General features: G+C 66.8%; 4 protein-coding genes across 7 annotated transcripts; 2 read left to right on the forward strand and 2 right to left on the reverse strand.

Annotated features, from left to right (window-relative positions):
- Positions 1-383: 383 nt before the first annotated feature.
- On the reverse strand, positions 384-2,922 carry AIP (aryl hydrocarbon receptor interacting protein). Its single transcript, XM_065066433.1, has 6 exons — positions 2,677-2,922; positions 2,384-2,563; positions 1,898-2,086; positions 1,543-1,719; positions 1,316-1,457; positions 384-1,209 (listed from the first exon to the last, which is right to left on the reverse strand). The coding sequence occupies exons 1-6, from the start codon at positions 2,773-2,775 to the stop codon at positions 1,004-1,006; spliced, it is 993 nt and encodes a 330-aa protein (XP_064922505.1). The 5' UTR covers positions 2,776-2,922; the 3' UTR covers positions 384-1,003.
- Positions 2,923-3,745: 823 nt separating this feature from the next.
- On the forward strand, positions 3,746-15,558 carry LOC102085698 (uncharacterized). The gene is made up of 28 exons (XM_065066508.1): positions 3,746-4,485; positions 4,575-4,895; positions 4,987-5,304; positions 5,411-5,713; positions 5,794-6,105; positions 6,266-6,565; positions 6,642-6,950; positions 7,028-7,378; positions 7,462-7,605; positions 7,744-7,839; positions 8,031-8,114; positions 8,397-8,531; positions 8,676-8,787; positions 9,096-9,431; positions 9,575-9,656; positions 9,798-10,404; positions 11,023-11,343; positions 11,435-11,752; positions 11,859-12,161; positions 12,242-12,553; positions 12,714-13,013; positions 13,090-13,398; positions 13,476-13,826; positions 13,910-14,053; positions 14,192-14,287; positions 14,479-14,562; positions 14,845-14,979; positions 15,124-15,558. Exons 1-28 carry the CDS (start codon positions 4,290-4,292, stop codon positions 15,237-15,239), a joined length of 6,795 nt encoding a protein of 2,264 aa, XP_064922580.1. The 5' UTR covers positions 3,746-4,289; the 3' UTR covers positions 15,240-15,558.
- On the forward strand, positions 15,558-21,891 carry LOC135579674 (scavenger receptor cysteine-rich type 1 protein M130-like). The gene is given in 15 exon segments (XM_065066336.1): positions 15,558-15,880; positions 16,024-16,105; positions 16,247-16,853; positions 17,456-17,789; positions 17,791-18,185; positions 18,292-18,594; positions 18,675-18,986; positions 19,147-19,446; positions 19,523-19,831; positions 19,909-20,259; positions 20,343-20,486; positions 20,625-20,720; positions 20,912-20,995; positions 21,278-21,412; positions 21,557-21,891. Coding segments are annotated over 15 exon segments (3,876 nt in total). The 5' UTR covers positions 15,558-15,566; the 3' UTR covers positions 21,667-21,891.
- Positions 21,813-27,181, reverse strand: LOC102085873 (NACHT, LRR and PYD domains-containing protein 12). Of its 4 annotated transcripts, none has more exons than XM_021297693.2 (8): positions 27,035-27,181; positions 26,453-26,748; positions 24,199-25,894; positions 23,564-23,677; positions 23,063-23,233; positions 22,662-22,835; positions 22,405-22,575; positions 21,813-22,263 (listed from the first exon to the last, which is right to left on the reverse strand). In XM_021297693.2, exons 2-8 carry the CDS (start codon positions 26,733-26,735, stop codon positions 22,047-22,049), a joined length of 2,826 nt encoding a protein of 941 aa, XP_021153368.2. In that variant the 5' UTR covers positions 26,736-26,748; positions 27,035-27,181; the 3' UTR covers positions 21,813-22,046. The 4 variants fall into 4 exon arrangements, with proteins under 4 accessions (XP_021153368.2, XP_064922436.1, XP_021153365.2 ...); XM_065066364.1 differs by having other exon boundaries at positions 26,950-27,179; XM_021297690.2 differs by having other exon boundaries at positions 26,453-27,179.
- Between the last annotated feature and the right edge of the window lie 64 nt (positions 27,182-27,245).

Below are 27,245 nucleotides of genomic sequence, written 5' to 3' on the forward strand. Positions count from 1 at the left end.
TGTGTCTGCTCTGTACCCCACCAGCCACACAAAATGCCACTACAGGTTCTTCCCCCTGGCCCCAGGCAAACCCCTGGTCCTGGGGCGCTTCAGACCCACAGCATCACACAGGGAGGGTTCCTGGGGCACAGCAGTTGGGTTGTGAACAATTTAGGGCAGGTTGTGGTGAGAAGCAGACAGTCTGGGCTTATTTAGCAGCTCTAGCGCATCCGTAACAGGGGCAGCGCTTACTGCAGCAAGGGCTCGGTTTGCAGTGAGTTTGCGAGGCCTCAGGGCCAGGGCTTGACAAGCTCCCCCCGAGCTGTTCCTGCCCTGCCTGCAACTTTATTTTACCTCATTTACCCCTCACAGACATTTTTCTAAGTGACTGAGCACCTTATAGCTAGTTTTACTTTGGTTTATCTTGGCACAGCACGACCAGAATTTTATGTAGATAGCGGTAACAAGCAGTTATTCTATATAAAATATTTACGATGCTGACACGAGGATGTAGTACAGAGGAAACAGCAGCTTGGGATGATAGCAGCAGCCTTGAGAAGTGACGCTGCAGGATGTGGTGCAGAACACAGGCGTGAAGGGGGAAGAGACAGCGCTGAGGATTCATACCGCAGCTGGAACCGCGCGGCCAGCCCCGCTGTGGTGGCTCAGCCCAATGCAAAGTATAAAAACATCGAACAACAAATAAAATGATTTGGCAGAGAGCAGCAGGTTTGAGGTCGTGTCACCCCATGTCCCTTCCTGGTGTGACGATGAGCAGAGTCTGGAGCCTGGCAAGGAGCTTCACGCTTAAATTGCGCTTCAGCCAAGCTCTGCGCTGCTTCACGCTGCCACTTAAGTGCGCTGTGTGTGCCCGGGCTGCGGCGAGCTCCCGGGCCACTTCCAATGATTTCAAATATGTAAAACTTGTATTAAACATTAATAAACATCCATGAACATTCCACATGTGGAATAACTAAAAGAACACGTTCCAAGAGCGCTCGGCTCTCCACTGCGGCCATGGGCTCTACTGCGAGAACATGCCCTTGAAGCGGACCTTGTCCTCGGCGTCCTTCTCCCGCAGCCGAGCTTCCAGGCTCCGCAGCTCCTTGGAGACGACGGGACGGAGCGAGGGGTCAAGGGCCAGCACCTTGGCAAAGTCGGCCTGCGCCTCTGCCACGTTCCACACCGCCGCGTGGGCCTTCCCCCGCTTGAAATACGCCTTCACGTTGTCTGTGGGGAGAGAGCTGACAGGAGCAGAGCATCGGGGGTCTCCCCAGTACCTGCTTGCCCCACTGGTGCCCACTGAGGCTGGCCAGGCTGGCCTGTGGCTCCTTACCTTCATATTTGTTGAGGATGGAGGAGCAGTGATCAAGCACCTCATAGTACTCCTCGCACTGCAGCTTGCACTGGCAGTAATTTAACAGCAGAGGGGTGATCTTCTGGTCAAGCTCGATCCAGTCCGGAGAGCCTGGCTGCTCCTGCAGGATGGGACAGAACAGGGAGAATGAGCCCTGTACACCAAAAGGGATCTGGCAACCCCAGAGAGGGGCCGGGGAGCCCCACCTTCATCTGGAGGTTCTTGAGACAGGCGATGGCATCGTAGTATTTGGCAGCCGCCTCCTGCACCTTGCCCTGCCGGTACAGCTCGTTGCCTTCCTTGTGGATCAGGGGTACGGCCTGCAGCTTCTCCTCATCCGTCATGGCCCAGGGGTCCTGCTGGTAGGAGCCGGGTGCCTCCACCTGCCAGCACCCCACAATGAGAGCAGAGCCTGGCTCTGGGCAGGGACAGGGCCACAGCGCCCCCCTGCTCACAGCCCCCACCCAGGGCAGGGCTGCTGGTGGCCGTCCCTGAGCTCCCCCCAGCCTGGGGCTGGGAGCACGTGAGCCTTGTCCGCCCCCCTCCATGCCCATGCCTCACCTTGAGCACTTCGATGTCGAAAATAAGGGGCTGGGGGTTCTTCTGGAGCTCATCGAGGTCAGGGTAGCCCAGGGAACAGTGGTCGTGCAGCTGGGCGATGCTGCAGCAGTGCCGCTGCCCCTCCAGCGGGTCTTTCCCTGCTGCGATGTTGCGCAGGCTCTTGGACACCAGCGGGTAGAGCACGACGTGCTGGGGGGTGGGGGAAGCGGCGCTGAGGGGACCGCACCGGGGCCGGGGGGAACCAGGACGGCCCCGGCTTCGTGTCCGCCGACCGCGGTGCAAGGGGGCGGCTGCGCCACGTGTGTGTGCGAGGCGCTGGCCACGCCCCCGGCCCAAACCACGCCCCCAAAAGCATCATGCCACGCCCCCGAGTGGCAAACCTCGCGCGCAAATCAACAAGCCAGGCCCCCGAGCAGCAAACCACGCCCCCACGGTAAACGGCAACTGGCTGGGCTCCTCCCCCCGGGCCCGCCCCCCCCGCCCCACCTTGGTGTCGCAGCGGAAGCGGGCGCGCTCCCCGGGCCGCATGGTGCGCAGCGCCGCTTCCCACACCGGCAGCTTGAACTTCTTCCCAACGATCAGCTCCATGGGCTTCCCCCGCGTCCGGCTGTCGTCCAGCGGCGCCTCCTCGTCCCCGCATCGCAGCGTCCGGTAGTGGAAGGTGGCCTGAGAAGAAGGCCGCGGCATCACCATGGCGACGGGGGTGGGGGGGACGCGCATGCGCGCCCTGCCCTGTCCCGTCCGCCACCCCCCCGTCCGCCAGCGGTCGCGGTTCTGACCTTGGTGCCGTCGCGGAAGTCGGGCAGCGGCCCGGTGCCCTCCCGCAGCACCTCCTTGTACACGCCGTCCGCCCGCAGCTGCTCGACCTGCTGCGCCATGGTCGCTGTGCCCGCTCCGCCCCGGCTCGGCCGCCTCCGCCGCCCTTCGGCTCTTTCCGGAGCGACGCGGCCGCGCTGCCGCGCCCCCTGCTGGCCGGGAGTGCGCGCCGCGCGGGGCGGTGCCTCCGGGCAGTGGGCGGGGCCAGCGGCGGCGGCGTGTCCGCTTCCCGCCATGCGCGGAGCCGCGTTTGGGACGAAAGGGAAGGGTTCGGTAATAAAAATCGCCGGAGACGCTCGGGCACATTTCTGGCAGGGCCCCGTGGTGCGGTGGCGGAGCTCCCGGTGTCCCTGGGGTGCACGGTGTGGGTGACCTCCCGGTGTGGGGACACCGAAGCCGTGTCCATCTCCTGCCAGTCCCAGCAGGGTTTCTGGACCCAGCAGCTCCCCCGGGGACAGGTGTAGACAGGAGGGACAGACACTCCCTGGCAAGTCCTTGCAGTGCCATCGGGGACATCCCAGGTAACACCAGTGGAGCAGTTGGCCCCAGAAGCCATCCCGGGGTGACACGGGGACATTTGCAGGTGGCAGGTCCCTGGTCCATTGCAGAGGGTGGTGGGACGTGGTGGTGCAGCCCGCGCCGCCGGCAGGTGTGTCCCCGCAGGGAGGTGTGTCCCCCCAGCCGGTGCGATGCCACCAACAGCTGCCACTGCAGGTATTGGGCCTTTCTTCTGCCATCACGATTTGGGCAGTTCCTGCACTTTTGGTGGCTTTGCCTGGGCTGGGAAAGCTGCAGCCATGTCACACCGCTCCGGCCAGAGCATCGTCACCAGCACGGCTCAGCGCTGCCGGAGCCCTCCGGGTCCCGCTGCCATGGGTGGCTCAGCCCTGTCCTTGTCCGCACACACCAACACCTCGAGGGAGCTCCCGCTCTCTTCCTCCCCCCGTGCCCAGCGGGTTTTGCTGGTGCTCAGTCCTGGGTGAGGCAGGTGGGTCCCCCGGCAGCGTTCCCCCCTCAGCGGCGTCACCGCGGTGTGCCGGAGCACGGCGTTATCGCTGGCAGCGCAGGTGGCCGGGAGCCGCATGCGGTCGATGCCGACACTGGGTTCCCGCCTGGGGAAACCGTCTCCTTCCTGCGTGCGCCGCGGGGCGAGCGGGGCCGCACCTGCAGGCAGCGCGGGCAGAGCCGCCATGTGCCGCCGGCACCGCGAGGAGCTGGGGATGTGCCGTCTGCGAACACCGCGGTGAGCCGGGGGGTGGCTGTCACCTCAGTGTCCCCCGTGGGGTCTCCAGACACCCCCAGGGAGGGGAGTGCCCCAAGGGTGGGTGCTGGCGTGCCAGGGGCCTTGGGCTTTGCCTCGTGCTGGTGCCCAGGGCGGCACTGTGAAGGGTCTGGGAGGATTTTGGGTGAATCCTGTCGCCCTCGGGACTGGGCTCTGGGAGCAGCATCAGCCCCACGGGGGCACACGGGTGGGGAGGTGGTGGCAGCAGGTGTCCCGGGGGGGCTGGTTCCCCTGGGGCCATCCGGGTGATGATGTGTGTGACGCCACAAGTGGAGCTGAGCCTCATATTTGGGCATGGAGCAGATCATTGGAGGCCGGGGTTCTGCCAGCCCAGAGATAACCCGCCTGATAACGGCTCAAAAGGTGCTGCAACCTCCATTGGCTCCCACTGCCGATATATCACCCGTGTCACCGCGCTGGGGCAGCCGGGACGGCACGATGGTGCCTGTCGGGGTGCTGGGGCTGTTGCTGTGGGTGCAGCTCTGCGGGGGTGAGCGCGGGGCGAGGGGAGCAGTGGGACAGGGACCCCCGGGGAGACAGGGACCCACTGGGCCGGGCTGAGCACCGTCCTTGCCGCAGGCACCGGGGAGCTGCGGCTGGTGGGCGGCGGCGGGCGCTGCGCCGGGCGGGTGGAGGTGAAGCACAACGGCGAGTGGGGCTCCGTGTGCAACTATGACTTCGACTGGGATGCCCGTTGGGCCACCGTGGTGTGCCGGCAGCTGGGCTGCGGCGGGGTGGCCAAGGCGTCAGCCTACGCCCCGTTCGGGCAGGGCACTGGCCGGATTTGGCTCCAGCCTTTCTTCTGCCGGGGCACCGAGGAGATGCTGCACGAGTGTCCTCACTTCGGCTGGGGACAGCACTACTGCAACCATGAGCGGGATGTGGGGGTGACCTGCAGAGGTGAGGTGGGGACATTGGCCATGCCGGGACACACGCTGTGTGCTGGGGTGTCCCCAGGCAGGGCTGAGGCTGTGCTGGTGTCCCGGTGCAGAGGCGGTGGAGCTGCGGTTGGTGGCCGGCGGGGGTCCCTGCGCCGGGAGGGTGGAGGCGAAGCTGCGGGGCCAATGGGGCTCAGTGGCAGATGACATATGGGACATGGAGGACGCTGAGGTGGTGTGCCAACAACTGGGCTGCGGCTCGGCCAGCAGTGCCTATGCTGCCGCCTCCAGCTTTGGCAAAGGGGACGGTCCCGTCAGCCTGACTATCATCAACTGCCACGGGGACGAGGCCACACTCTTGGACTGCGAGATCCGTGGCTGGGGACCCTATGATGCTATTCATGACTTCGACGTCGCTGTCGCCTGCCAAGGTAGGAGCCGGGCAGTGTTGGGGACGCGCTGGTGCTGGCACATCCCTCACTAGCACCCCCAGTGCTGGCACATCCGTCAGCACCGTCCCCGTGCCGCTCCTGGCAGGGTTTGCCCGGCTGGTCGGCGGTGACACCGCGTGCGCCGGGCAGCTGGAGGTGCGGAGGGGACAAACCTGGGCCAGCGTCTGTGAGGAGCACGTGGACGTCAAGGCCGGCCAGGTGGTGTGCCGGGAGCTGGGCTGCGGCACGGTGCTCGCCGTCCACGGCACCGGCCAGTCTGGGGCAGGAACGGGGCCACTCTGGGACCTGCGGTTCGAGTGCTCCGGCACCGAAACCCTCCTCTCTGCCTGCTCCCGGCAGCCGCCCCGCAGCCCCGGCTGCACCAGCCAGGCCGGCATCGTCTGCTCCCGTAAGCGATGGGGACACCGGGGGGTGTCGGGGGGTCCCCGCGCTGCCGTGCCCCCCTCTAACCCCATTCCTCTGCCACAGCCTACACGGGTTTCCGGCTGGCGGGCGAGAGCGGCTGTGCTGGGCGGGTGGAGGTGGAGGTGGGGGGGACGTGGGGGTCCCTCTGTGCCACCGGCTGGGACCTGCCCGACGCCCACGTCCTCTGCCGCCACCTCGGCTGCGGCGCCGCCATCGCCGTGCCGCCGGGAGGCTCCTTCGGCGCGGGGGACGGGCCGATGTGGCGCGATGGCTTCGGTTGTGACGGGAACGAATGGCACCCGGGCCAGTGCCCCGCGGCGGTGCTGGGGGGGCCCCCCTGTCCCCCCGGCCACAGCGCAGCCGTCAACTGCTCAGGTGTGTGTGGGAACAGCCCTCAGGGGCTTTGGGGCACCCTAAGACTTGGGAGCGAGGGACACAGGGTCCTCTGGGCCGAGGGGAGGGCTGAGCCGCCATCCCCCCAGGGTCTCTACACGGCTGGTGCTGCGGCCCCACGGCACCGCTGGGGATGTTGCAGGTGTTGCCGAAGCCCTGCGGCTGGTGGAGGGGGAGAGCCGGTGCGACGGGCGGCTGGAGGTGACCACGAGCCCCGGGACATGGGCCCGCGTGGCGGGGGGGCCGTGGGACACCGGGCTTGGCAGCGTGGTGTGCCGGCAGCTGGGCTGCGGCGTGCTGGAGAAAGTCTCTGGTGTGCCGGGCTTGGGCACCGTGGTGCTGCGGTGTGCCGGCACCGAGGAGAGCCTGGCACGGTGCAACGTCTCCGGGACGGCCCCCGCGCCAACCGGCAGCCCCGAGGAGGTGGCCGTCGTCTGCTCGGGTGAGTGTCCCGGGAAGGGCCGGGGGTGCCGGCTCCCCGAGCGGTCGCCGCAGCCCGGTCCCCTGTGTCCCCGCAGGCAGCCGGCGGGTGAGGCTGGCGGGTGGCCCCGGGCGCTGCGCCGGGCGCGTGGAGCTCTACGCCAATGGCACCTGGGCCACCGCCTGCCAGGACACCTGGGACCTCCCGGACGCCACCGTCGTGTGCCGCCAGCTGGGCTGTGGCACGGCGCTGGCGGCACCGGGAGCAGGTCACTTCGGTGCCGGAGTGGGAACGCCGTGGCCGGATGCCGGTGGCTGCACCGGGACCGAGGCGTCAATCTGGGCCTGTCTGGGCTCGGCACGGAGCGATTGCCGGCGCGGTGGTGGGGCAGGTGCCGTCTGCTCAGGTCAGTGCCGTGCACCCCCAGACTGGGGCCGGGGGGCCATCCCCGGTCAGTGCCTTGACCCCCGTCCCCCCTTGCAGATCAGCTGTCCCTGCGGCTGGCGGGCGGCAGCGGCCGCTGTGCCGGGCGCCTGGAGGTGCTGCACAACGGCACCTGGGGCGGCGTTTGTGCCAACGGCACCAGCCCCGCCACGGCCATCGCCGCCTGCCGCCAGCTGGGCTGCGGGGGCGGGGGGCGGCTGGAGCCTGCGCCCCCCGGGGACACGGCCCCCGCCTGGCTGGCCTGGGTGGGCTGCGAGAAGGGGACCCACTGGCTCTGGCAATGTCCCTCGGCACCCTGGCGCCTGCAGGACTGCGGCCCTGGCGGGGACGCCCATGTCGCCTGTGACGAGGACACTGATGGCACGAGCGGGACGCCCACCCCGTCCCCAGGTAGCTGTGCCCGTGCCGGCAGCACCCGCTGTGCTGGGCTGGCCAGAGTCCCCTCCTCACGCCGCCCGGCCGTGTCCCCGCAGGTGTCCCCAGCAGCACCGCCCTGACGGCAGCAGTGGGGTCGGTGCCGGTGTCCACGGTCCTGTGTGTGGTCCTGGGGACGCTGCTGTTCCTGGCGCTGGGCGCCCTGGCCGTGCAGATGTCCTGTGCCCGGGCTCGGCGCCGAGGTGGGTCCTGGGGTTGGGTGCCAGGGCAGAGCCGGTTTGGGGGTCCTGGGGCTCCCGCTCCAGGGAGTGGCTCAGAGGGTGACCCCGGTGCCACCCACGGTCCCCACGGGCCCGGGTGAGCACTGCCCGTCATTTCAGGCCGTGCTGGAGCTGCGGACGCCGTCTCTGATGCCGTATACGAGGAGCTGGATTACACCCCGGACCCGGAGTACCAGGAGGTGCCCAGTGGCTCAGGTGGGTGCAGCCCCCCCGTGCCTGGAGGTTCTCCCAAAAGAGGGGGCAACTCTGTCCCACAGCCCCAGCTGGTCCAGGTGTTGTGGCACTGGATGGTTCCTACGGCACGTGGGTGTCCCCTGGTCCCCCCAGGGCCATGCTGCCCACGGTGCCAGCTCCAGCCACCCCAAACCCTGTCCTCCCCCGGCCAGGCTCCCTGTCAGAGGGGTCGGGGACAAAGCTGCCGTATTACGTTGGGGATGGTGTGGAGGAGAGAGACCCCAAGGCAGCCGCAGGTAGGGACACAGGGACAGCAATGTGGTTGGGAGCCCCAGGGAGAGGGGACATGGCCAGGTGCTGGGGACACGAGGGGACACAGGCCCTGCTCAGCCAGGGGAGCCAGCTCAGCTGTGGCTGTCATTAGTGTCATTAGCGTCATCAATGACTGCTGGGGCTCTGGCTGAGATCCTGCAGCCCCGGTGGCACCAGGACATCCCCAGTGGTCCGGCCAGAGGTGGGTGGCACAGCCAGAGCCCTGCACCGCCTCTGGTTCACCCCGTCCCCTGTGCCTGTGGCAGAGTCCCCAGCCCAGCACAGCTCCCCGGATGTCTATGATGATGCTGCAGCCGTGCCAGAAGTGTCCCCCGCTCCCAGCGCTGGGGACATGTCCGAGGGGGTGACACGGAGGAGCTGGGGCTGTCCCCCACCCACAGGTAAGAGGGGCCAGGGCTGCCCTGTCCCCTGCAGAGCCACCTCGGGGTCTGGCCGTGGGCAGGGAGCAGGCAGCAGATCCATGGGGGATGCGGCAGGGACACAAAGCAGCCCCTGCAAAGCACCAGCCTTTGCTGTCCCCTAAGGTGGGAGCTGCCAGCCCTCAAGTCCTGCAGAAGCCACAGGGGACCCCCCGGCACAGCCCCCGGGGCACACGGACTATGACGATGTTGGCAGCAGCACCCTGGGGACGTCGCTGTGAGGATTTCCCTGGGGACACAGGTGCAGGGGGGTGGGGCCCTGTCCCCGAGGAGGGGTGGCCCTGGTCACGGAGGTCACCTCCCGCTGCCCAGGGCCACAGCAGAGCAGCAAACCAGCTCCTGTGTCCCTCCCGCACGCAGCGCTGCAGCGATTTCCCTTGAACTCAGCAGCACCGAGAACGGCGCTAGAAATGGCTCTGGTTGGTGCAGGGACCTCTCCGAAAGGTGGGGGGGGAAATTAAGCCCTAGCTGTATTTGATTAGTTAAAGGCTGAAATAATTATGTGTAAAAAAAAAAATAAATATATATAATAAGCAGTATTTTGCTTATGCTAAATTCAAACATATTGGGTAACTGGGAATTGTATGGGGAGGGGAAAATAGCCCATCAGTGTCCGGTTTCGGGGAGGTGCTTGGGAACCTTCACCGGCTGGAGGTTCGCGGCTGTACCGCCCGGCTCGGCCGCCTCCGCCGCCCTTCGGCTCTTTCCGGAGCGACGCGGCCGCGCTGCGGCGCCCCCTGCTGGCCGGGAGTGCGCGCCGCGCGGGGCGGTGCCTCCGGGCAGTGGGCGGGGCCAGCGGCGGCGGCGTGTCCGCTTCCCGCCATGCGCGGAGCCGCGTTTGGGGCGAAAGGGAAGGATTCGGTAATAAAAATCGCCGGAGACGCTCTGGCACCTTTCTGGCAGGGCCCCGTGGTGCGGTGGCGGAGCTCCCGGTGTCCCTGGGGCGTACGGTGTGGGTGACCTCCCACTCTGGGGTCACCAAAGCTGTGTCCCCCTCCTGCCAGCCATGGTGAGTCACCGTCCCGGCAGCTCCCTGGGGCCAGGAGGGACAGGCAGGTCTGTGCTGCAGCATCGGGGACGTGCCAGGTAACACGGATGGTGGGGTCAGACCCAGAAGCCATCCCGTGGTGACAAGGGGACGTTTGCAGGTGGCAGGTCCCTGGTCCATTGCAGAGGGCGGTGGGACGTGGTGCTGCAGCCCGCGCTGCCTGCAGGTGTGTCCCGCAGGGAGGTGTGTCCCCCCAGCCGGTGCGATGCCACCACCAGTCGCCATTGCGCGTCTCTGGGTGTTTCTGTCTTCGCCACGATTTGGGCAGTTCCTGCACCTTTGTTGGCTTTTCCTGGGCTGGGAAAGCTGCAGCCATGTCAGCCCCTCCTCACCCTGCTCCGTGTCACACCGCTCCGGCCAGAGCATCGTCACCAGCACGGCTCAGCGCTGCCGGAGCCCTCCGGGTCCCGCTGCCATGGGTGGCTCAGCCCTGTCCTTGTCCGCACACACCAACACCTCGAGGGAGCTCCCGCTCTCTTCCTCCCCCCGTGCCCAGCGGGTTTTGCTGGTGCTCAGTCCTGGGTGAGGCAGGTGGGTCCCCCGGCAGCGTTCCCCCCTCAGCGGCGTCACCGCGGTGTGCCGGAGCACAGCGTTATCGCTGGCAGCGCAGGTGGCCGGGAGCCGCGTGCGGTCGATGCCGACACTGGGTTCCCGCCTGGGGAAACCGTCTCCTTCCTGCGTGCGCCGCGGGGCGAGCGGGGCCGCACCTGCAGGCAGCGCGGGCAGAGCCGCCATGTGCCGCCGGCACCGCAAGGAGCCGGGGATGTGCCGTCTGCGAACACCGCGGTGAGCCGGGGGGTGGCTGTCACCTCAGTGTCCCCCGTGGGGTCTCCAGACACCCCCAGGGAGGGGAGCACCCCAAGGGTGGGTGCTGGCGTGCCGGGGGCCTTGGGCTTTGCCTCGTGCTGGTGCCCAGGGCGGCACTGTGAAGGGTCTGGGAGGATTTTGGGTGAATCCTGGTGCCATCGGGACTGGGCTCTGGGAGCAGCATCAGCCCCACGGGGGCACACGGGTGGGGAGGTGGTGGCAGCAGGTGTCCCGGGGGGGCTGGTTCCCCCGGGGCCATCCGGGTGACGGGGTGTGTGACACCAGAAGCGGAGCTGAGCCTCATATTTGGGCATGGAGCAGATCATTGGAGGCCGGGGTTCTGCCAGCCCAGAGATAACCCGCCTGATAACGGCTCAAAAGGTGCTGCAACCTCCATTGGCTCCCACTGCCGATATATCACCCGTGTCACCGCGCTGGGGCAGCCGGGACGGCACGATGGTGCCTGTCGGGGTGCTGGGGCTGTTGCTGTGGGTGCAGCTCTGCGGGGGTGAGCGCGGGGCGAGGGGAGCAGTGGGACAGGGACCCCCGGGGAGACAGGGACCCACTGGGCCGGGCTGAGCACCGTCCTTGCCGCAGGCACCGGGGAGCTGCGGCTGGTGGGCGGCGGCGGGCGCTGCGCCGGGCGGGTGGAGGTGAAGCACAACGGCGAGTGGGGCTCCGTGTGCAACCTACACTTCGACTGGGAGACCAGTTGGGCCACCGTGGTGTGCCGGCAACTACACTGCGGTGGGGTGGCCAAGGCGTCAGCCTACGCCCCGTTCGGGCACGGCACCGGCCGGATTTGGCTGCACCCGTTCTGGTGCCAGGGCACCGAGGAGATGTTGCACGAGTGTCCTCACTTTGGCTGGGGACAGCACTACTGTGGCCACGATCGGGACCTGGGTGTGACCTGCGGAGGTGAGGTGGGGACATTGGCCATGCCGGGACACACGCTGTGTGCTGGGGTGTCCCCAGGCAGGGCTGAGGCTGTGCTGGTGTCCCGGTGCAGAGGCGGTGGAGCTGCGGTTGGTGGCCGGCGGGGGTCCCTGCGCCGGGAGGGTGGAGGCGAAGCTGCGTGGCCAGTGGGGCTCGGTGGCAGATTACGCCTGGCACATGAAGGAAGCCGAGGTGGTGTGTCGGCATCTGGGCTGCGGCTCGGCCACCGGTGCCTACACCGCTGCTGCCAGCTTTGGCAAAGGGGACGGTCCCATCAGCCTGAGTATCGTTGAGTGCCGTGGGGACGAGGCCACGCTCTGGGACTGCGAGATCCGTGGCTGGGGACCCATTGATGGTTCTCACAGCTTTGACGTTGCCGTCGCCTGCCAAGGTAGGAGCCGGGCAGTGTTGGGGACGCGCTGGTGCTGGCACATCCCTCACTAGCACCCCCAGTGCTGGCACATCCGTCAGCACCGTCCCCGTGCCGCTCCTGGCAGGGTTTGCCCGGCTGGTCGGCGGTGACACCGCGTGCGCCGGGCGGCTGGAGGTGCGGAGGGGACAAACCTGGGCCAGCGTCTGTGAGGAGCACGTGGACGTCAAGGCCGGCCAGGTGGTGTGCCGGGAGCTGGGCTGCGGCACGGTGCTCGCCGTCCACGGCACCGGCCAGTCTGGGGCAGGAACGGGGCCGCTCTGGGACCTGCGGTTCGAGTGCTCCGGCACCGAAACCCTCCTCTCTGCCTGCTCCCGGCAGCCGCCCCGCAGCCCCGGCTGCACCAGCCAGGCCGGCATCGTCTGCTCCCGTAAGCGATGGGGACACCGGGGGGTGTCGGGGGGTCCCCGCGCTGCCGTGCCCCCCTCTAACCCCATTCCTCTGCCACAGCCTACACGGGTTTCCGGCTGGCGGGCGAGAGCGGCTGTGCCGGGCGGGTGGAGGTGGAGGTGGGGGGGACGTGGGGGTCCCTCTGTGCCACCGGCTGGGACCTGCCCGACGCCCACGTCCTCTGCCGCCACCTCGGCTGCGGCGCTGCCATCGCCGTGCCGCCGGGAGGCTCCTTCGGCGCGGGGGACGGGCCGATGTGGCGCGATGGCTTCGGTTGTGACGGGAACGAATGGCACCCGGGCCAGTGCCCCGCGGCGGTGCTGGGGGAGCCTCCCTGTCCCCCCGGCCACACCGCAGCCGTCAACTGCTCAGGTGTGTGTGGGAACAGCCCTCAGGGGCTTTGGGGCACCCTAAGACTTGGGAGCGAGGGACACAGAGTCCTCTGGGCCGAGGGGAGGGCTGAGCCGCCATCCCCCCAGGGTCTCTACACGGCTGGTGCTGCGGCCCCACGGCACCGCTGGGGATGTTGCAGGTGTTGCCGAAGCCCTGCGGCTGGTGGAGGGGGAGAGCCGGTGCGACGGGCGGCTGGAGGTGACCACGAGCCCCGGGACATGGGCCCGCGTGGCGGGGGGGCCGTGGGACACCGGGCTTGGCAGCGTGGTGTGCCGGCAGCTGGGCTGCGGCGTGCTGGAGAAAGTCTCTGGTGTGCCGGGCTTGGGCACCGTGGTGCTGCGGTGTGCCGGCACCGAGGAGAGCCTGGCACGGTGCAACGTCTCCGGGACGGCCCCCGCGCCAACCGGCAGCCCCGAGGAGGTGGCCGTCGTCTGCTCGGGTGAGTGTCCCGGGAAGGTCCGGGGGTGCCGGCTCCCCGAGCGGTCGCCGCAGCCCAGTCCCCTGTGTCCCCGCAGGCAGCCGGCGGGTGAGGCTGGCGGGTGGCCCCGGGCGCTGCGCCGGGCGCGTGGAGCTCTACGCCAATGGCACCTGGGCCACCGCCTGCCAGGACACCTGGGACCTCCCGGACGCCACCGTCGTGTGCCGCCAGCTGGGCTGTGGCACGGCGCTGGCGGCACCGGGAGCAGGTCACTTCGGTGCCGGCGTGGGGACGCCGTGGCCGGATGCCGGTGGCTGCACCGGGACCGAGGTGTCAATCTGGGCTTGTCTGGGCTCGGCACGGAGCGATTGCCGGCGCGGTGGTGGGGCAGGTGCCGTCTGCTCAGGTCAGTGCCGTGCACCCCCAGACTGGGGCCGGGGGGCCATCCCCGGTCAGTGCCGTGACCCCCGTCCCCCCTTGCAGATCAGCTGTCCCTGCGGCTGGCGGGCGGCAGCGGCCGCTGTGCCGGGCGCCTGGAGGTGCTGCACAACGGCACCTGGGGCGGCATTTGTGCCAACGGCACCAGCCCCGCCACGGCCATCGCCGCCTGCCGCCAGCTGGGCTGCGGGGGCGGGGGGCGGCTGGAGCCTGCGCCCCCCGGGGACACGGCCCCCGCCTGGCTGGCCTGGGTGGGCTGCGAGAAGGGGACCCACTGGCTCTGGCGATGTCCCTCGGCACCCTGGCGCCTGCAGGACTGCGGCCCTGGCGGGGACGCCCATGTCGCCTGTGACGAGGACACTGATGGCACGAGTGGGACGCCCACCCCATCCCCAGGTAGCTGTGCCCGTGCCGGCAGCACCCGCTGTGCTGGGCTGGCCAGGGTCCCCTCCTCACGCCGCCCGGCCGTGTCCCCGCAGGTGTCCCCAGCGGCACCGCCCTGACGGCAGCAGTGGGGTCGGTGCCGGTGTCCACGGTCCTGTGTGTGGTCCTGGGGACGCTGCTGTTCCTGGCGCTGGGCGCCCTGGCCGTGCAGATGTGCTGTGCCCGGGCTCGGCGCCGAGGTGGGTCCTGGGGGTGGGTGCCGGGGCAGAGCCGGTTTGGGGGTCCTGAGGCTCCCGCTCCAGGGAGTGGCTCAGAGGGTGACCCCGGTGCCACCCACGGTCCCCACGGGCCCGGGTGAGCACTGCCCGTCGTTTCAGGCCGTGCTGGAGCTGCGGACGCCGTCTCTGATGCCGTATACGAGGAGCTGGATTACACCCCGGACCCGGAGTACCAGGAGGTGCCCAGTGGCTCAGGTGGGTGCAGCCCCCCCGTGCCTGGAGGTTCTCCCAAAAGAGGGGGCAACTCTTTCCCACAGCCCCAGCTGGTCCTTGTGTTGCGGCACTGGATGGTTCCTACGGCACGTGGGTGTCCCCTGGTCCCCCCAGGGCCATGCTGCCCACGGTGCCAGCTCCAGCCACCCCAAACCCTGTCCTCCCCCGGCCAGGCTCCCTGTCAGAGGGGTCGGGGACAAAGCTGCCGTATTACATTGGGGATGGTGTGGAGGAGAGCGACCCCAAGGCAGCGCCAGGTAGGGACACAGGCACAGGAACGTGCTGGGGAGCCCCAGGGAGAGGGGACATGGCCAGGTGCTGGGGACACGAGGGGACACAGGCCCTGCTCAGCCAGGGGAGCCAGCTCAGCTGTGGCTGTCATTAGTGTCATTAGCGTCATCAATGACTGCTGGGGCTCTGGCTGAGATCCTGCAGCCCCGGTGGCACCAGGACATCCCCAGTGGTCCGGCCAGAGGTGGGTGGCACAGCCAGAGCCCTGCACCGCCTCTGGTTCACCCCGTCCCCTGTGCCTGTGGCAGAGTCCCCAGCCCAGCACAGCTCCCCGGATGTCTATGATGATGCTGCAGCCGTGCCAGAAGTGTCCCCCGCTCCCAGCGCTGGGGACATGTCCGAGGGGGTGACACGGAGGAGCTGGGGCTGTCCCCCACCCACAGGTAAGAGGGGCCAGGGCTGCCCTGTCCCCTGCAGAGCCACCTCGGGGTCTGGCCGTGGGCAGGGAGCAGGCAGCAGATCCATGGGGGATGCGGCAGGGACACAAAGCAGCCCCTGCAAAGCACCAGCCTTTGCTGTCCCCTAAGGTGGGAGCTGCCAGCCCTCAAGTCCTGCAGAAGCCACAGGGGACCCCCCGGCACAGCCCCCGGGGCACACGGACTATGACGATGTTGGCAGCAGCACCCTGGGGACGTCGCTGTGAGGATTTCCCTGGGGACACAGGTGCAGGGGGGTGGGGCCCTGTCCCCGAGGAGGGGTGGCCCTGGTCACGGAGGTCACCTCCCGCTGCCCAGGGCCACAGCAGAGCAGCAAACCAGCTCCTGTGTCCCTCCCGCACGCAGCGCTGCAGCGATTTCCCTTGAATTCAGCAGCACCGAGAACGGCGCTAGAAATGGCTCTGGTTGGTGCAGGGACCTCTCCAAAAGGTGTGGGGGGAAATTAAGCCCTAGCTGTATTTGATTAGTTAAAGGCTGAAATAATGATGTGTAAAAAAAAAAAATAAATATATATAATAAGCAGTATTTTGCTTATGCTAAATTCAACCATATTGGGTAACTGGGAATTGTATGGGGAGGGGAAAATAGCCCATCAGTGTCCGGTTTCGGGGAGGTGCTTGGGAACCTTCACCGGCTGGAGGTTCGTGGCTGTACCGCCCGGCTCGGCCGCCTCCGCCGCCCTTCGGCTCTTTCCGGAGCGACGCGGCCGCGCTGCCGCGCCCCCTGCTGGCCGGGAGTGCGCGCCGCGCGGGGCGGTGCCTCCGGGCAGTGGGCGGGGCCAGCGGCGGCGGCGTGTCCGCTTCCCGCCATGCGCGGAGCCGCGTTTGGGACGAAAGGGAAGGGTTCGGTAATAAAAATCGCCGGAGACGCTCTGGCACGTTTCTGGCAGGGCCCCGTGGTGCGGTGGCGGAGCTCCCGGTGTCCCTGGGGCGTACGGTGTGGGTGACCTCCCACTCTGGGGTCACCAAAGCTGTGTCCCCCTCCTGCCAGCCATGGTGGGTCACCGTCCCGGCAGCTCCCTGGGGCCAGGAGGGACAGGCAGGTCTGTGCTGCAGCATCGGGGACGTGCCAGGTAACACGGATGGTGGGGTCAGACCCAGAAGCCATCCCGGGGTGACAAGGGGACGTTTGCAGGTGGCAGGTCCCTGGTCCATTGCAGAGGGTGGTGGGACGTGGTGGTGAAGCCCGCGCTGCCTGCAGGTGTGTCCCGCAGGGAGGTGTGTCCCCCCAGCCGGTGCGATGCCACCACCAGCCGACATTGCGTGTCTCTGGGTGTTTCTGTCTTCGCCACGATTTGGGCAGTTCCTGCACCTTTGTTGGCTTTTCCTGGGCTGGGAAAGCTGCAGCCATGTCAGCCCCTCCTCACCCTGCTCTGTGTCACACCGCTCCGGCCAGAGCATCGTCACCAGCACGGCTCAGCGCTGCCGGAGCCCTCCGGGTCCCGTTGCCATGGGTGGCTCAGCCCTGTCCTTGTCCGCACACACCAACACCTCGAGGGAGCTCCCGCTCTCTTCCTCCCCCCGTGCCCAGCGGGTTTTGCTGGTGCTCAGTCCTGGGTGAGGCAGGTGGGTCCCCCGGCAGCGTTCCCCCCTCAGCGGCGTCACCGCGGTGTGCCGGAGCACAGCGTTATCGCTGGCAGCGCAGGTGGCCGGGAGCCGCGTGCGGTCGATGCCGACACTGGGTTCCCGCCTGGGGAAACCGTCTCCTTCCTGCGTGCGCCGCGGGGCGAGCGGGGCCGCACCTGCAGGCAGCGTGGGCAGAGCCGCCATGTGCCGCCGGCACCGCAAGGAGCCGGGGATGTGCCGTCTGCGAACACCGCGGTGAGCCGGGGGGTGGCTGTCACCTCAGTGTCCCCCGTGGGGTCTCCAGACACCCCCAGGGAGGGGAGCGCCCCAAGGGTGGGTGCTGGCGTGCCGGGGGCCTTGGGCTTTGCCTCGTGCTGGTGCCCAGGGCGGCACTGTGAAGGGTCTGGGAGGATTTTGGGTGAATCCTGGTGCCATCGGGACTGGGCTCTGGGAGCAGCATCAGCCCCACGGGGGCACACGGGTGGGGAGGTGGTGGCAGCAGGTGTCCCGGGGGGGCTGGTTCCCCCGGGGCCATCCGGGTGACGGGGTGTGTGACACCAGAAGCGGAGCTGAGCCTCATATTTGGGCATGGAGCAGATCATTGGAGGCCGGGGTTCTGCCAGCCCAGAGATAACCCACCTGATAACGGCTCAAAAGGTGCTGCAACCTCCATTGGCTCCCACTGCCGATATATCACCCGCGTCACCGCGCTGGGGCAGCCGGGACGGCACGATGGTGCCTGTCGGGGTGCTGGGGCTGTTGCTGTGGGTGCAGCTCTGCGGGGGTGAGTGTGGGGTGGTGGGCAAGGGGGCAGACAGGGACCCACTGGGCCGGGCTGAGCACCGTCCTTGCCGCAGGCACCGGGGAGCTGCGGCTGGTGGGCGGCGGCGGGCGCTGCGCCGGGCGGGTGGAGGTGAAGCACAACGGCGAGTGGGGCTCCGTCTGCAACTTCCACTTCGACTGGGAGACCAGTTGGGCCACCGTGGTGTGCCGGCAGCTGGGCTGCGGCGGGGTGGCCAAGGCGTCAGTCTACGCCCCGTTCGGGCAGGGCACCGGCCGGATTTGGCTCCAGCCCTTCTTGTGCCGGGGCACCGAGGAGATGCTGCACGAGTGTCCTAACTGGGGCTGGGGACAGCACTACTGCAACCATGAGCGGGACTTGGGGGTGATCTGCAAAGGTGAGGTGGGGACATTGGCCATGCCGGGACACACGCTGTGTGCTGGGGTGTCCCCAGGCAGGGCTGAGGCTGTGCTGGTGTCCCGGTGCAGAGGCGGTGGAGCTGCGGTTGGTGGCCGGCGGGGGTCCCTGCGCCGGGAGGGTGGAGGCGAAGCTGCGGGGCCAATGGGGTTCGGTGGGAGATGGTGCCTGGCACATGAATGACGCCCAGGTGGTGTGCCGGCACCTGGGCTGCGGCTCGGCCACTGCTGCCTACACTGCCACTGCCAGATTTGGCGAAGCGGATGGTCCCATCGGCCTGTTTGGCGTTGAGTGCCGCGGGGACGAGGCCACACTCTGGGACTGCGAGATCCGCGGCTGGGGACCCCTTGATGGTTCTCACAGCTTTGATGTTGCCGTCACCTGCCAAGGTAGGAGCCGGGCAGTGTTGGGGACGCGCTGGTGCTGGCACATCCCTCACTAGCACCCCCAGTGCTGGCACATCCGTCAGCACCGTCCCCGTGCCGCTCCTGGCAGGGTTTGCCCGGCTGGTCGGCGGTGACACCGCGTGCGCCGGGCGGCTGGAGGTGCGGAGGGGACAAACCTGGGCCAGCGTCTGTGAGGAGCACGTGGACGTCAAGGCCGGCCAGGTGGTGTGCCGGGAGCTGGGCTGCGGCACGGTGCTCGCCGTCCACGGCACCGGCCAGTCTGGGGCAGGAACGGGGCCACTCTGGGACCTGCGGTTCGAGTGCTCCGGCACCGAAGCCCTCCTCTCTGCCTGCTCCCGGCAGCCGCCCCGCAGCCCCGGCTGCACCAGCCAGGCCGGCATCGTCTGCTCCCGTAAGCGATGGGGACACCGGGGGGTGTCGGGGGGTCCCCGTGCCGCCGTGCCCCCCTCTAACCCCATTCCTCTGCCACAGCCTACACGGGTTTCCGGCTGGCGGGCGAGAGCGGCTGTGCCGGGCGGGTGGAGGTGGAGGTGGGGGGGACGTGGGGGTCCCTCTGTGCCACCGGCTGGGACCTGCCTGACGCCCACGTCCTCTGCCGTCACCTCGGCTGCGGCGCCGCCATCGCCGTGCCGCCGGGAGGCTCCTTCGGCGCGGGGGACGGGCCGATGTGGCGCGATGGCTTCGGTTGTGACGGGAACGAATGGCACCCGGGACAGTGCCCCGCGGCGGTGCTGGGGGGGCCCCCCTGTCCCCCCGGCCACAGCGCAGCCGTCAACTGCTCAGGTGTGTGTGGGAACAGCCCTCAGGGGCTTTGGGGCACCCTAAGACTTGGGAGCGAGGGACACAGGGTCCTCTGGGCCGAGGGGAGGGCTGAGCCGCCATCCCCCCAGGGTCTCTACACGGCTGGTGCTGCGGCCCCACGGCACCGCTGGGGATGTTGCAGGTGTTGCCGAAGCCCTGCGGCTGGTGGAGGGGGAGAGCCGGTGCGACGGGCGGCTGGAGGTGACCACGAGCCCCGGGACATGGGCCCGCGTGGCGGGGGGGCCGTGGGACACCGGGCTTGGCAGCGTGGTGTGCCGGCAGCTGGGCTGCGGCGTGCTGGAGAAAGTCTCTGGTGTGCCGGGCTTGGGCACCGTGGTGCTGCGGTGTGCCGGCACCGAGGAGAGCCTGGCACGGTGTAACGTCTCCCGGACGGCCCCTGCGCCAACCGGTAGCCCCGAGGAGGTGGCCGTCGTCTGCTCCGGTGAGTGTCCCGGGAAGGGCCGGGGGTGCCGGCTCCCCGAGCGGTCGCCGCAGCCCAGTCCCCTGTGTCCCCGCAGGCAGCCGGCGGGTGAGGCTGGCGGGTGGCCCCGGGCGCTGCGCCGGGCGCGTGGAGCTCTACGCCAATGGCACCTGGGCCACCGCCTGCCAGGACACCTGGGACCTCCCGGACGCCACCGTCGTGTGCCGCCAGCTGGGCTGTGGCACGGCGCTGGCGGCACCGGGAGCAGGTCACTTCGGTGCCGGCGTGGGGACGCCGTGGCCGGATGCCGGTGGCTGCGCCGGGACCGAGGTGTCAATCTGGGCTTGTCCGGGCTCGGCACGGAGCGATTGCCGGCGCGGTGGTGGGGCAGGTGCCGTCTGCTCAGGTCAGTGCCGTGCACCCCCAGACTGGGGCCGGGGGACCACCCCCGGTCAGTGCCGTGACCCCCGTCCCCCCTTGCAGATCAGCTGTCCCTGCGGCTGGCGGGCGGCAGCAGCCGCTGTGCCGGGCGCCTGGAGGTGCTGCACAACGGCACCTGGGGCGGCGTTTGTGCCAACGGCACCAGCCCCGCCACGGCCATCGCCGCCTGCCGCCAGCTGGGCTGCGGGGGCGGGGGGCGGCTGGAGCCTGCGCCCCCCGGGGACACGGCCCCCGCCTGGCTGGCCTGGGTGGGCTGCGAGAAGGGGACCCACTGGCTCTGGCGATGTCCCTCGGCACCCTGGCGCCTGCAGGACTGCGGCCCTGGCGGGGACGCCCATGTCGCCTGTGACGAGGACACTGATGGCACGAGCGGGACGCCCACCCCGTCCCCAGGTAGCTGTGGCTGTGCTGGCAGCACCCGCTGTGCTGGGCTGGCCAGGGTCCCCTCCTCACGCCGCCCGGCCGTGTCCCCGCAGGTGTCCCCAGCGGCACCGCCCTGATGGCAGCGGCGGAGTCGGTGCCGGTGTCCACGGTCCTGTGTGTGGTCCTGGGGACGCTGCTGTTCCTGGCGCTGGGCGCCCTGGCCGTGCAGATGTGCTGTGCCCGGGCTCGGCGCCGAGGTGGGTCCTGGGGTTGGGTGCCAGGGCAGAGCCGGTTTGGGGGTCCTGGGGCTCCCGCTCCAGGGAGTGGCTCAGAGGGTGACCCCGGTGCCACCCACGGTCCCCACGGGCCCGGGTGAGCACTGCCCGTCATTTCAGGCCGTGCTGGAGCTGCGGACGCCGTCTCTGATGCCGTATACGAGGAGCTGGATTACACCCCGGACCCGGAGTACCAGGAGGTGCCCAGTGGCTCAGGTGGGTGCAGCCCCCCCGTGCCTGGAGGTTCTCCCAAAAGAGGGGGCAACTCTGTCCCACAGCCCCAGCTGGTCCAGGTGTTGTGGCACTGGATGGTTCCTACGGCACGTGGGTGTCCCCTGGTCCCCCCAGGGCCATGCTGCCCACGGTGCCAGCTCCAGCCACCCCAAACCCTGTCCTCCCCCGGCCAGGCTCCCTGTCAGAGGGGTCGGGGACAAAGCTGCCGTATTACGTTGGGGATGGTGTGGAGGAGAGCGACCCCAAGGCAGCCGCAGGTAGGGACACAGGGACAGCAATGTGGTTGGGAGCCCCAGGGAGAGGGGACATGGCCAGGTGCTGGGGACACGAGGGGACACAGGCCCTGCTCAGCCAGGGGAGCCAGCTCAGCTGTGGCTGTCATTAGTGTCATTAGCGTCATCAATGACTGCTGGGGCTCTGGCTGAGATCCTGCAGCCCCGGTGGCACCAGGACATCCCCAGTGGTCCGGCCAGAGGTGGGTGGCACAGCCAGAGCCCTGCACCGCCTCTGGTTCACCCCGTCCCCTGTGCCTGTGGCAGAGTCCCCAGCCCAGCACAGCTCCCCGGATGTCTATGATGATGCTGCAGCCATGCCAGAAGTGTCCCCCGCTCCCAGCGCTGGGGACATGTCCGAGGGGGTGACACGGAGGAGCTGGGGCTGTCCCCCACCCACAGGTAAGAGGGGCCAGGGCTGCCCTGTCCCCTGCAGAGCCACCTCGGGGTCTGGCCGTGGGCAGGGAGCAGGCAGCAGATCCATGGGGGATGCGGCAGGGACACAAAGCAGCCCCTGCAAAGCACCAGCCTTTGCTGTCCCCTAAGGTGGGAGCTGCCAGCCCTCAAGTCCTGCAGAAGCCACAGGGGACCCCCCGGCACAGCCCCCGGGGGACTATGACGATGTTGGCAGCAGCACCCTGGGGACGTCGCTGTGAGGATTTCCCTGGGGACACAGGTGCAGGGGGGTGGGGCCCTGTCCCCAAGGAGGGGTGGCCCTGGTCACGGAGGTCACCTCCCGCTGCCCAGGGCCACAGCAGAGCAGCAAACCAGCTCCTGTGTCCCTCCCGCACGCAGCGCTGCAGCGATTTTTTTTTTTTATTGTTTCACTGTAAAGTTATTTTTTTTTTCTCTATTAAAACCCAAAATTGGTTATTGATTCACTTCCACGGCTCGTGCCTCGCATCCTGCTACATCAGCCATCCTTTGCGGATGTAGGGCGGGAGCTGGACCCACACATGGTGGGGACGGGGAAGAGCACATGGGGATTCTCAACCCAGTGGAGGCTTCCCTTGAATTCAGGAGCACCGAGCAGGTGCTAGAAATGGCTCTGGTTGCTGCAGGGACCTCTCTGAAAGGTGGGGGGCACCTTTCTGCCCCCCGCCAGGACCCCGCGGTGACAGGGCAGCCGGGCCATGGCCCCAGCCTGCGGCATGTCCTGCTCGAGCAGGTCCCCGATCTTCAGCTCAGGCTTCAGTGCCTGCAGAGCTGCCAGCTCCTGCAGTGCTTCCTCGTTTAACCCGCACGTGCTCAGGCTTTAAATAGAGGAAGAAAAGGAGAAAAGCTGTTAAAAACACCCTCCTGGGTGCTGGTACCCTCCTCCCTGTCCCCCAGCATCCCAGCGGGTGCTGTCCTGGGGTTGCTGGGGATGGACAGGGATGCACCAGGCACCTTACCCCAGGGTTCGCAGCGGGCAGGCGGGATGCCGGAGCTGCTGGCAGAGCTGCAGGACACCAGCAGCTCCCAGTTCGTTGTCGCTCAGGTCCAGGCAGGTGAGCTGGGAGGTCCCGGCCAGCCCAGCAGCCAGCGCTCGGCAGCAGGTGCCCGCCAGCCGGCAGCTCCCCAGCCTGCGGGACCGAGGCAAATGGGGACGGGGGGTTCACCGGAGCTGATTGGGGTGCGGAAGGAGGGAACCCCGACCCCGTCCCCTTACCGCAGCGTCTGCAGCCGGCAGGCGTGGTGCCGGAGCCCCTTGCACAGCAGCTCCACGCCGGCGTCACGCAGCCCCTCGCTGAAGGACAAATCCAGCTCCTCCAGGCAGGGGCTGGTGGCCAGCGCGGTGGCCAGGTCCTGGCAGCAGGCGCTGGTGAGGCAGGAGTACCGCAGCCTGCTGGGACCCGTGGGACAGACCCTCAGAGCCAGCCCAAGGCCGCTGGTGCCACCATAGTGTTCGACCCCACCATGGTGACAGTCCCCACCATGTTGACACTGCTTTTGAGGTCCTCACCCTGGGAGGGTGGGACAGAGGGATGATGCCACCCCAGAGGGACTTTTTGGGGAACCTGTGCTCCACCCCATGGGAGATGGGGTGTTGGGGGTGCCGGGGCCACTCACCGCAGGATGCGCAGGCGGCAGCTAGGCTGCTGCAGCCCCCGGCAGAGCAGGCGCACGCCGGTGTCACCCAGTGTGCTGTCACCCAGCTCCAGCTGGGCCAGGCTGGGGTGACGGGCCAGCAGCTCCGCCAGCTCCGCGCAGCAGCTCCGGGACAACCGGCACCAGTACAGCCTGGGGGAGACACAGAGACCCCGTCAGTCCATCACACCCTGTCCCACTGGCCGTAGACCCCCCTGCCACCCACCGACCAGCAGGGAGGAACCACACCCATCCTTAGCACAGCCAATCAGCAGGGAGGGACCACACCCTCCCCAGGCTCATGGGTGCCCAGCCCCATTCCTAGCACCCGCTGCTGGTCCCTGGGAGCTGGGGCAGCACCCACTCCCTGGCCTCTGGCTTGGGCGCCCCCACCGGCACCCCACAGCCCGTGGGGTGGCCAGGCCCCACCTGTACCCCACCCTGTGCTGGCAGTGGCACCGCGGTCATGGTTTGTGTTCTTACCGGAGAACCTGCAGGTGGCTGCCTGGGTGTCGCAGCGCCCGGCAGAGCAGGTAGGTGGGGGGGGGCAGCTCTTCCTGCCGATGGGGACATTCTCCGGCTCCTGGGGTGCTGGAGCTGTGGGGGGACAGAGCCCCAGGGGGGCACGGGCAGCCCTCACCGGCACCGGGTTGTCCCGGCTTCAACACCGGCACACACCCTGCTCAAGCTTGAGTGGTCTCACGTGGCACCTCCATGGCTTTGGAGATGCAAATGATCAGGAGTCATCTGCCCTCAAACAAAACTTGGGGTGCTCTTAAAATTTCAGCCCCAGGGATCCCCCCTTTGCATGCAAGAAGCCGCCAAATTGACACCCAGGTGCAGAGGAGCCTGTTCGGGCTGGGGAGTTGAGCTGAGATGCTCCACCTCCATCGATCCCATCTCATGCGGTGAATGGAGGAGCCTGTGTGATCCTTATTCCCCCACAATTCTCCCCAAGAGTAAGTTAAATCCCCTGCTGATGAACTAAACCCCAGTGAGGGGACAAGCTGGTGCTCGTGTGGAAGGAACTGAAATGCTTTTAAACCCATCCTTTGGGGTGAAGGAGGAGGAGTCTTTGCGATTTTGGGTCCCTAGAGCAGAGAGGGGTCAGTACTCACCAGGACTCTGCCACGGTCGGCTCTTCGCTGGGATCCTGAGGCTGGAAGGAGCATCCCCGGAGGGCGACACGGCCCAGCCCACCCCACTGCCTGATGCAGAAGGAAAGAGCCATTTGGTCATATTGGGTCAACTGGATGTCCTGCAGGTCCACGTCGGTGACACCAGCCAAGGCGCTTTGTGCGCAGCTTTCATCGTTCATCTCAAACACAAAGTGTAAAGCATCCAAATCTGACACCTTCGGTGCTTGGCCGGGATGGGCGATGCCCCTGTGCCTCTTCTGAAGCCACCTCAGCAGATCTTCCCTGGCTCGTCGTGATATTCTGCACCCGGTGATTTTGTCCACATGCTCTATTGATTTTTGGCTTACCAGCCCAAACAGGAATCGCACTGTTAAGTTCAAATCCTTCCTGGACTCACTATAGGTTTCTAATAACATATTTATGTCCTTTGTGAGAGCCCCCAAGTCACTGACCATTTCCTCATTGTCCTCCAGAACATAAAACATTGCTGCAAAAAACTCTTGGAGGTGCAGGTGGGTGAAGCTGTATATGTTTCCATGGTCTTTCTGTGAGATCTTCTCATTGAGGAAGAGGGGGAGAAGGTCTGGCTGGTCCAAGCTGTGGTCCTTGATGTCTGCCTCCTCAAAGAGAACCTTGTGCTTCCAGATGCCATCCGCAGCCAAGGAGCAAAGCCTGGGGAGGAATCGCTGGAGGTCCCGTGGGTTGTCCCCACCTCTGAACTTCAGTAACCAGGAGAGGTAGAACACACTCATCTGCGTGATGGGTTTAGAGCACTCAACAAGGTTTTTCTTCTTGGAAAGCTCTTGTTCGAGGATGGTGCAGACGATCCAGTTCATGACAGGGATGATGCACAGGCTGTAGAGCATCTTGTTGCCTCTGGTAAACCTGAAGGCCACGTCGGCTTTATTGGCATTCTCCAAATGCCTGTGGAAATATTCCTCCCTCATGGCTGCTGAAAATCCCAGTATTTCTGCGTAATACTCTCTCTCCAGGCACCGCCCCAGGCTTTGGAGAGCCGTTGGCCTCGTGGTGATGAGCAAGGAGGACTCGGGGAGAACACTTTTCTTCAACAAGCTCATCAGGGTGGTTTCCAGCGGCTTCACTTCCCATGGGTTAGAGCTCAGCTCATCTTTGGGCTGAACCAAAGAAAATCCCAAGGCCTCAAAGCCATCAAAAATGAACAAGATCTTCTTCTGGTCAGCCAGGATCTTCCCAGCTGGTGTTCGCCTGTGAGGGCAGCACGTGGAAATGAGGTCCACCACGCTCGCTTCCCTGGTGAGGGCAATGTTCTTGCAGTCTATGCAGAAGATGTAGTCAAACTGCGTGTAGAGGGCCCCTTCCACCCACCCCACCATCACCTTCCTGACTGTCATCGTCTTCCCCATCCCCGGGGCCCCCACCAGCACCACAACCTGCGGTGTTTGCCCATCTTCGCCAGGTTTAAGCAGCGTTTGTGCAGTGACGGTGACAGTGGCTGCTCCATTGCCAGCATCAGCACATCCATGGCTGGTGTCCACACCTTCGTGTTCACCTCTGTGTTTGCTCCAGGGCTTCCTGGCGATGGTCAGGTCGGTGTAGCGTCTGCTGATAGACAGGTTCTCCCCGAGACGGGCGTTCACCTCTTTGTAGCAGCAGAACTCCTGGACCACGTGCTCTCTGTATTCCTGCTTGTACCCTGTGCTGGCCAGAAGCAGAGTCAGCCCCAAGCTGGGGATCCCTGAGAAGCCCCAGCCAGCCCAACTGTGCTCCCGACACACCAATGAGACGCTTGTTCCAATGCTCGGGCTTTTCTACGTCCGGCAGAGGCACTAAGGACATTGTCTGTGAGAATTTAGGGCTTCTGGTCAGTTAGGAGGGTCCTTCTCCTCTCCTGGGTGTCCCCATCATCCTGATCCATCAACCCACCCTGTGATCCTCATCCACCCTGAGAGCAAATGCAATTGCCTGGGGCCACCTGCAGCTTTCGTCCCCCTCTGCTCGTGTCCCTGGGGCTGAAGGGACCATCCTGGGGATGCTTCTGGCTCCAAAGAGTCACCAAATACGTGCTCTGCAGAAATGTCCTTAATCCCCATGCTGGGAGGAAAGGACCTGTGCGGCTGCCTGCCAGGACATCGTTGTGTTTCCAGGCTCCCTGAGAAACCAAAACCTGCTCTTACCAACTTCTGCTTGTATCCAGGATCACTCAAGGGGCAAAAAGAGACAAAGAAAAACAAAATATACGCTGGTTTCCTACCTTTCTCCTGCTCAGCCAGGAGTTTCTCTGCGAGGTCTCTCTGGTTCATCTCTTGGAACAACCCGATCGCGATGTCCATCGCAGTGTCTTGGCTGTAGATGCTGCTCATGGAGCTGACGAGCGCGCAGGGGTGGGCGGCCTTGGCCAGGGAATCCTTGGGGATATTCCATCCTCTTTCCATGGGAACCGCCGATAACTTCGTCTTAAACTCCTGGAAGTCTTTAACAGTGAGACCCTGCAGAGCTCGTAAGAGGACGGCTAACGCACCCTCTTCCCCTGCCATTGCGGGATGTCACCTGGAAGTACCAATGGTTGGAAATCATGATGAGGTTTTGGGGCTGGGCAGCGAGTTTGTCCCATACAGCCCAGTTCTCCCTGCGCTAGAAGGAATGGGGACAGTCACCCCAACGTGGCAAGGTCAACAGGGCTGCAGGGTCCAGCACCATGAGGATGTCCCCCCAAAAACACCCAAAAAAGCACCCTGGGGGGTTTGTTACCAGCCTGGGAGCTGCGGAGTCCCCCAGCCCCGGGGACAACCCCGTCTCTTGGCACCGCATCCCGGCCGTGCCGTGAGGGACTCACCGCATCACCGGGGCAGCGGGACGGGGGGACCCTGCAGAAGGACCTGGCGCTGCCCCAAATCCCCGTCCCACGTGCCGGCAGGGTTTCGGTTTTGAACGGCGGCATCCGGCACGCCCTTCCTGCTTCCCGCCACGGGGCCTCTCGGCACCGGCCTCCAGAAAACCGCCCCGATTAGGAATTTAATACCCAAAGGGCTCTGGCAGCTCCTGCT

The sequence above is a fragment of the Columba livia genome, chromosome 5, assembly GCF_036013475.1.
Source record: "Columba livia isolate bColLiv1 breed racing homer chromosome 5, bColLiv1.pat.W.v2, whole genome shotgun sequence".
Classification (NCBI taxonomy): Eukaryota; Metazoa; Chordata; class Aves; order Columbiformes; family Columbidae; genus Columba; species Columba livia.

Bases quoted from the DNA above. Each gene is read 5' to 3' on its own strand.
- AIP (XM_065066433.1), bottom strand. From the start codon at position 2,775: ATGGCGCAGCAGGTCGAGCAGCTGCGGGCGGACGGCGTGTACAAGGAG. The intron at 2,564-2,676 runs GTCAGAACCGCG...CCTTCTTCTCAG, and splicing joins ACTTCCGCGACGGCACCAAG to GCCACCTTCCACTACCGGAC. The intron at 2,087-2,383 runs GTGGGGCGGGGG...CCCACCCCCCAG, and splicing joins GCTTCCGCTGCGACACCAAG to CACGTCGTGCTCTACCCGCT.
- LOC102085698 (XM_065066508.1), top strand. From the start codon at position 4,290: ATGGAGCAGATCATTGGAGGCCGGGGTTCTGCCAGCCCAGAGATAACC. The intron at 5,714-5,793 runs GTAAGCGATGGG...CCTCTGCCACAG, and splicing joins GGCCGGCATCGTCTGCTCCC to CCTACACGGGTTTCCGGCTG. The intron at 13,014-13,089 runs GTGAGTGTCCCG...GTGTCCCCGCAG, and splicing joins GGTGGCCGTCGTCTGCTCGG to GCAGCCGGCGGGTGAGGCTG.
- LOC102085873 (XM_021297693.2), bottom strand. From the start codon at position 26,735: ATGGCAGGGGAAGAGGGTGCGTTAGCCGTCCTCTTACGAGCTCTGCAG. The intron at 25,895-26,452 runs GTAGGAAACCAG...TGGCCAGCACAG, and splicing joins CCTGGCTGAGCAGGAGAAAG to GGTACAAGCAGGAATACAGA. The intron at 23,234-23,563 runs GTAAGAACACAA...TGTCTCCCCCAG, and splicing joins AGCCACCTGCAGGTTCTCCG to GCTGTACTGGTGCCGGTTGT.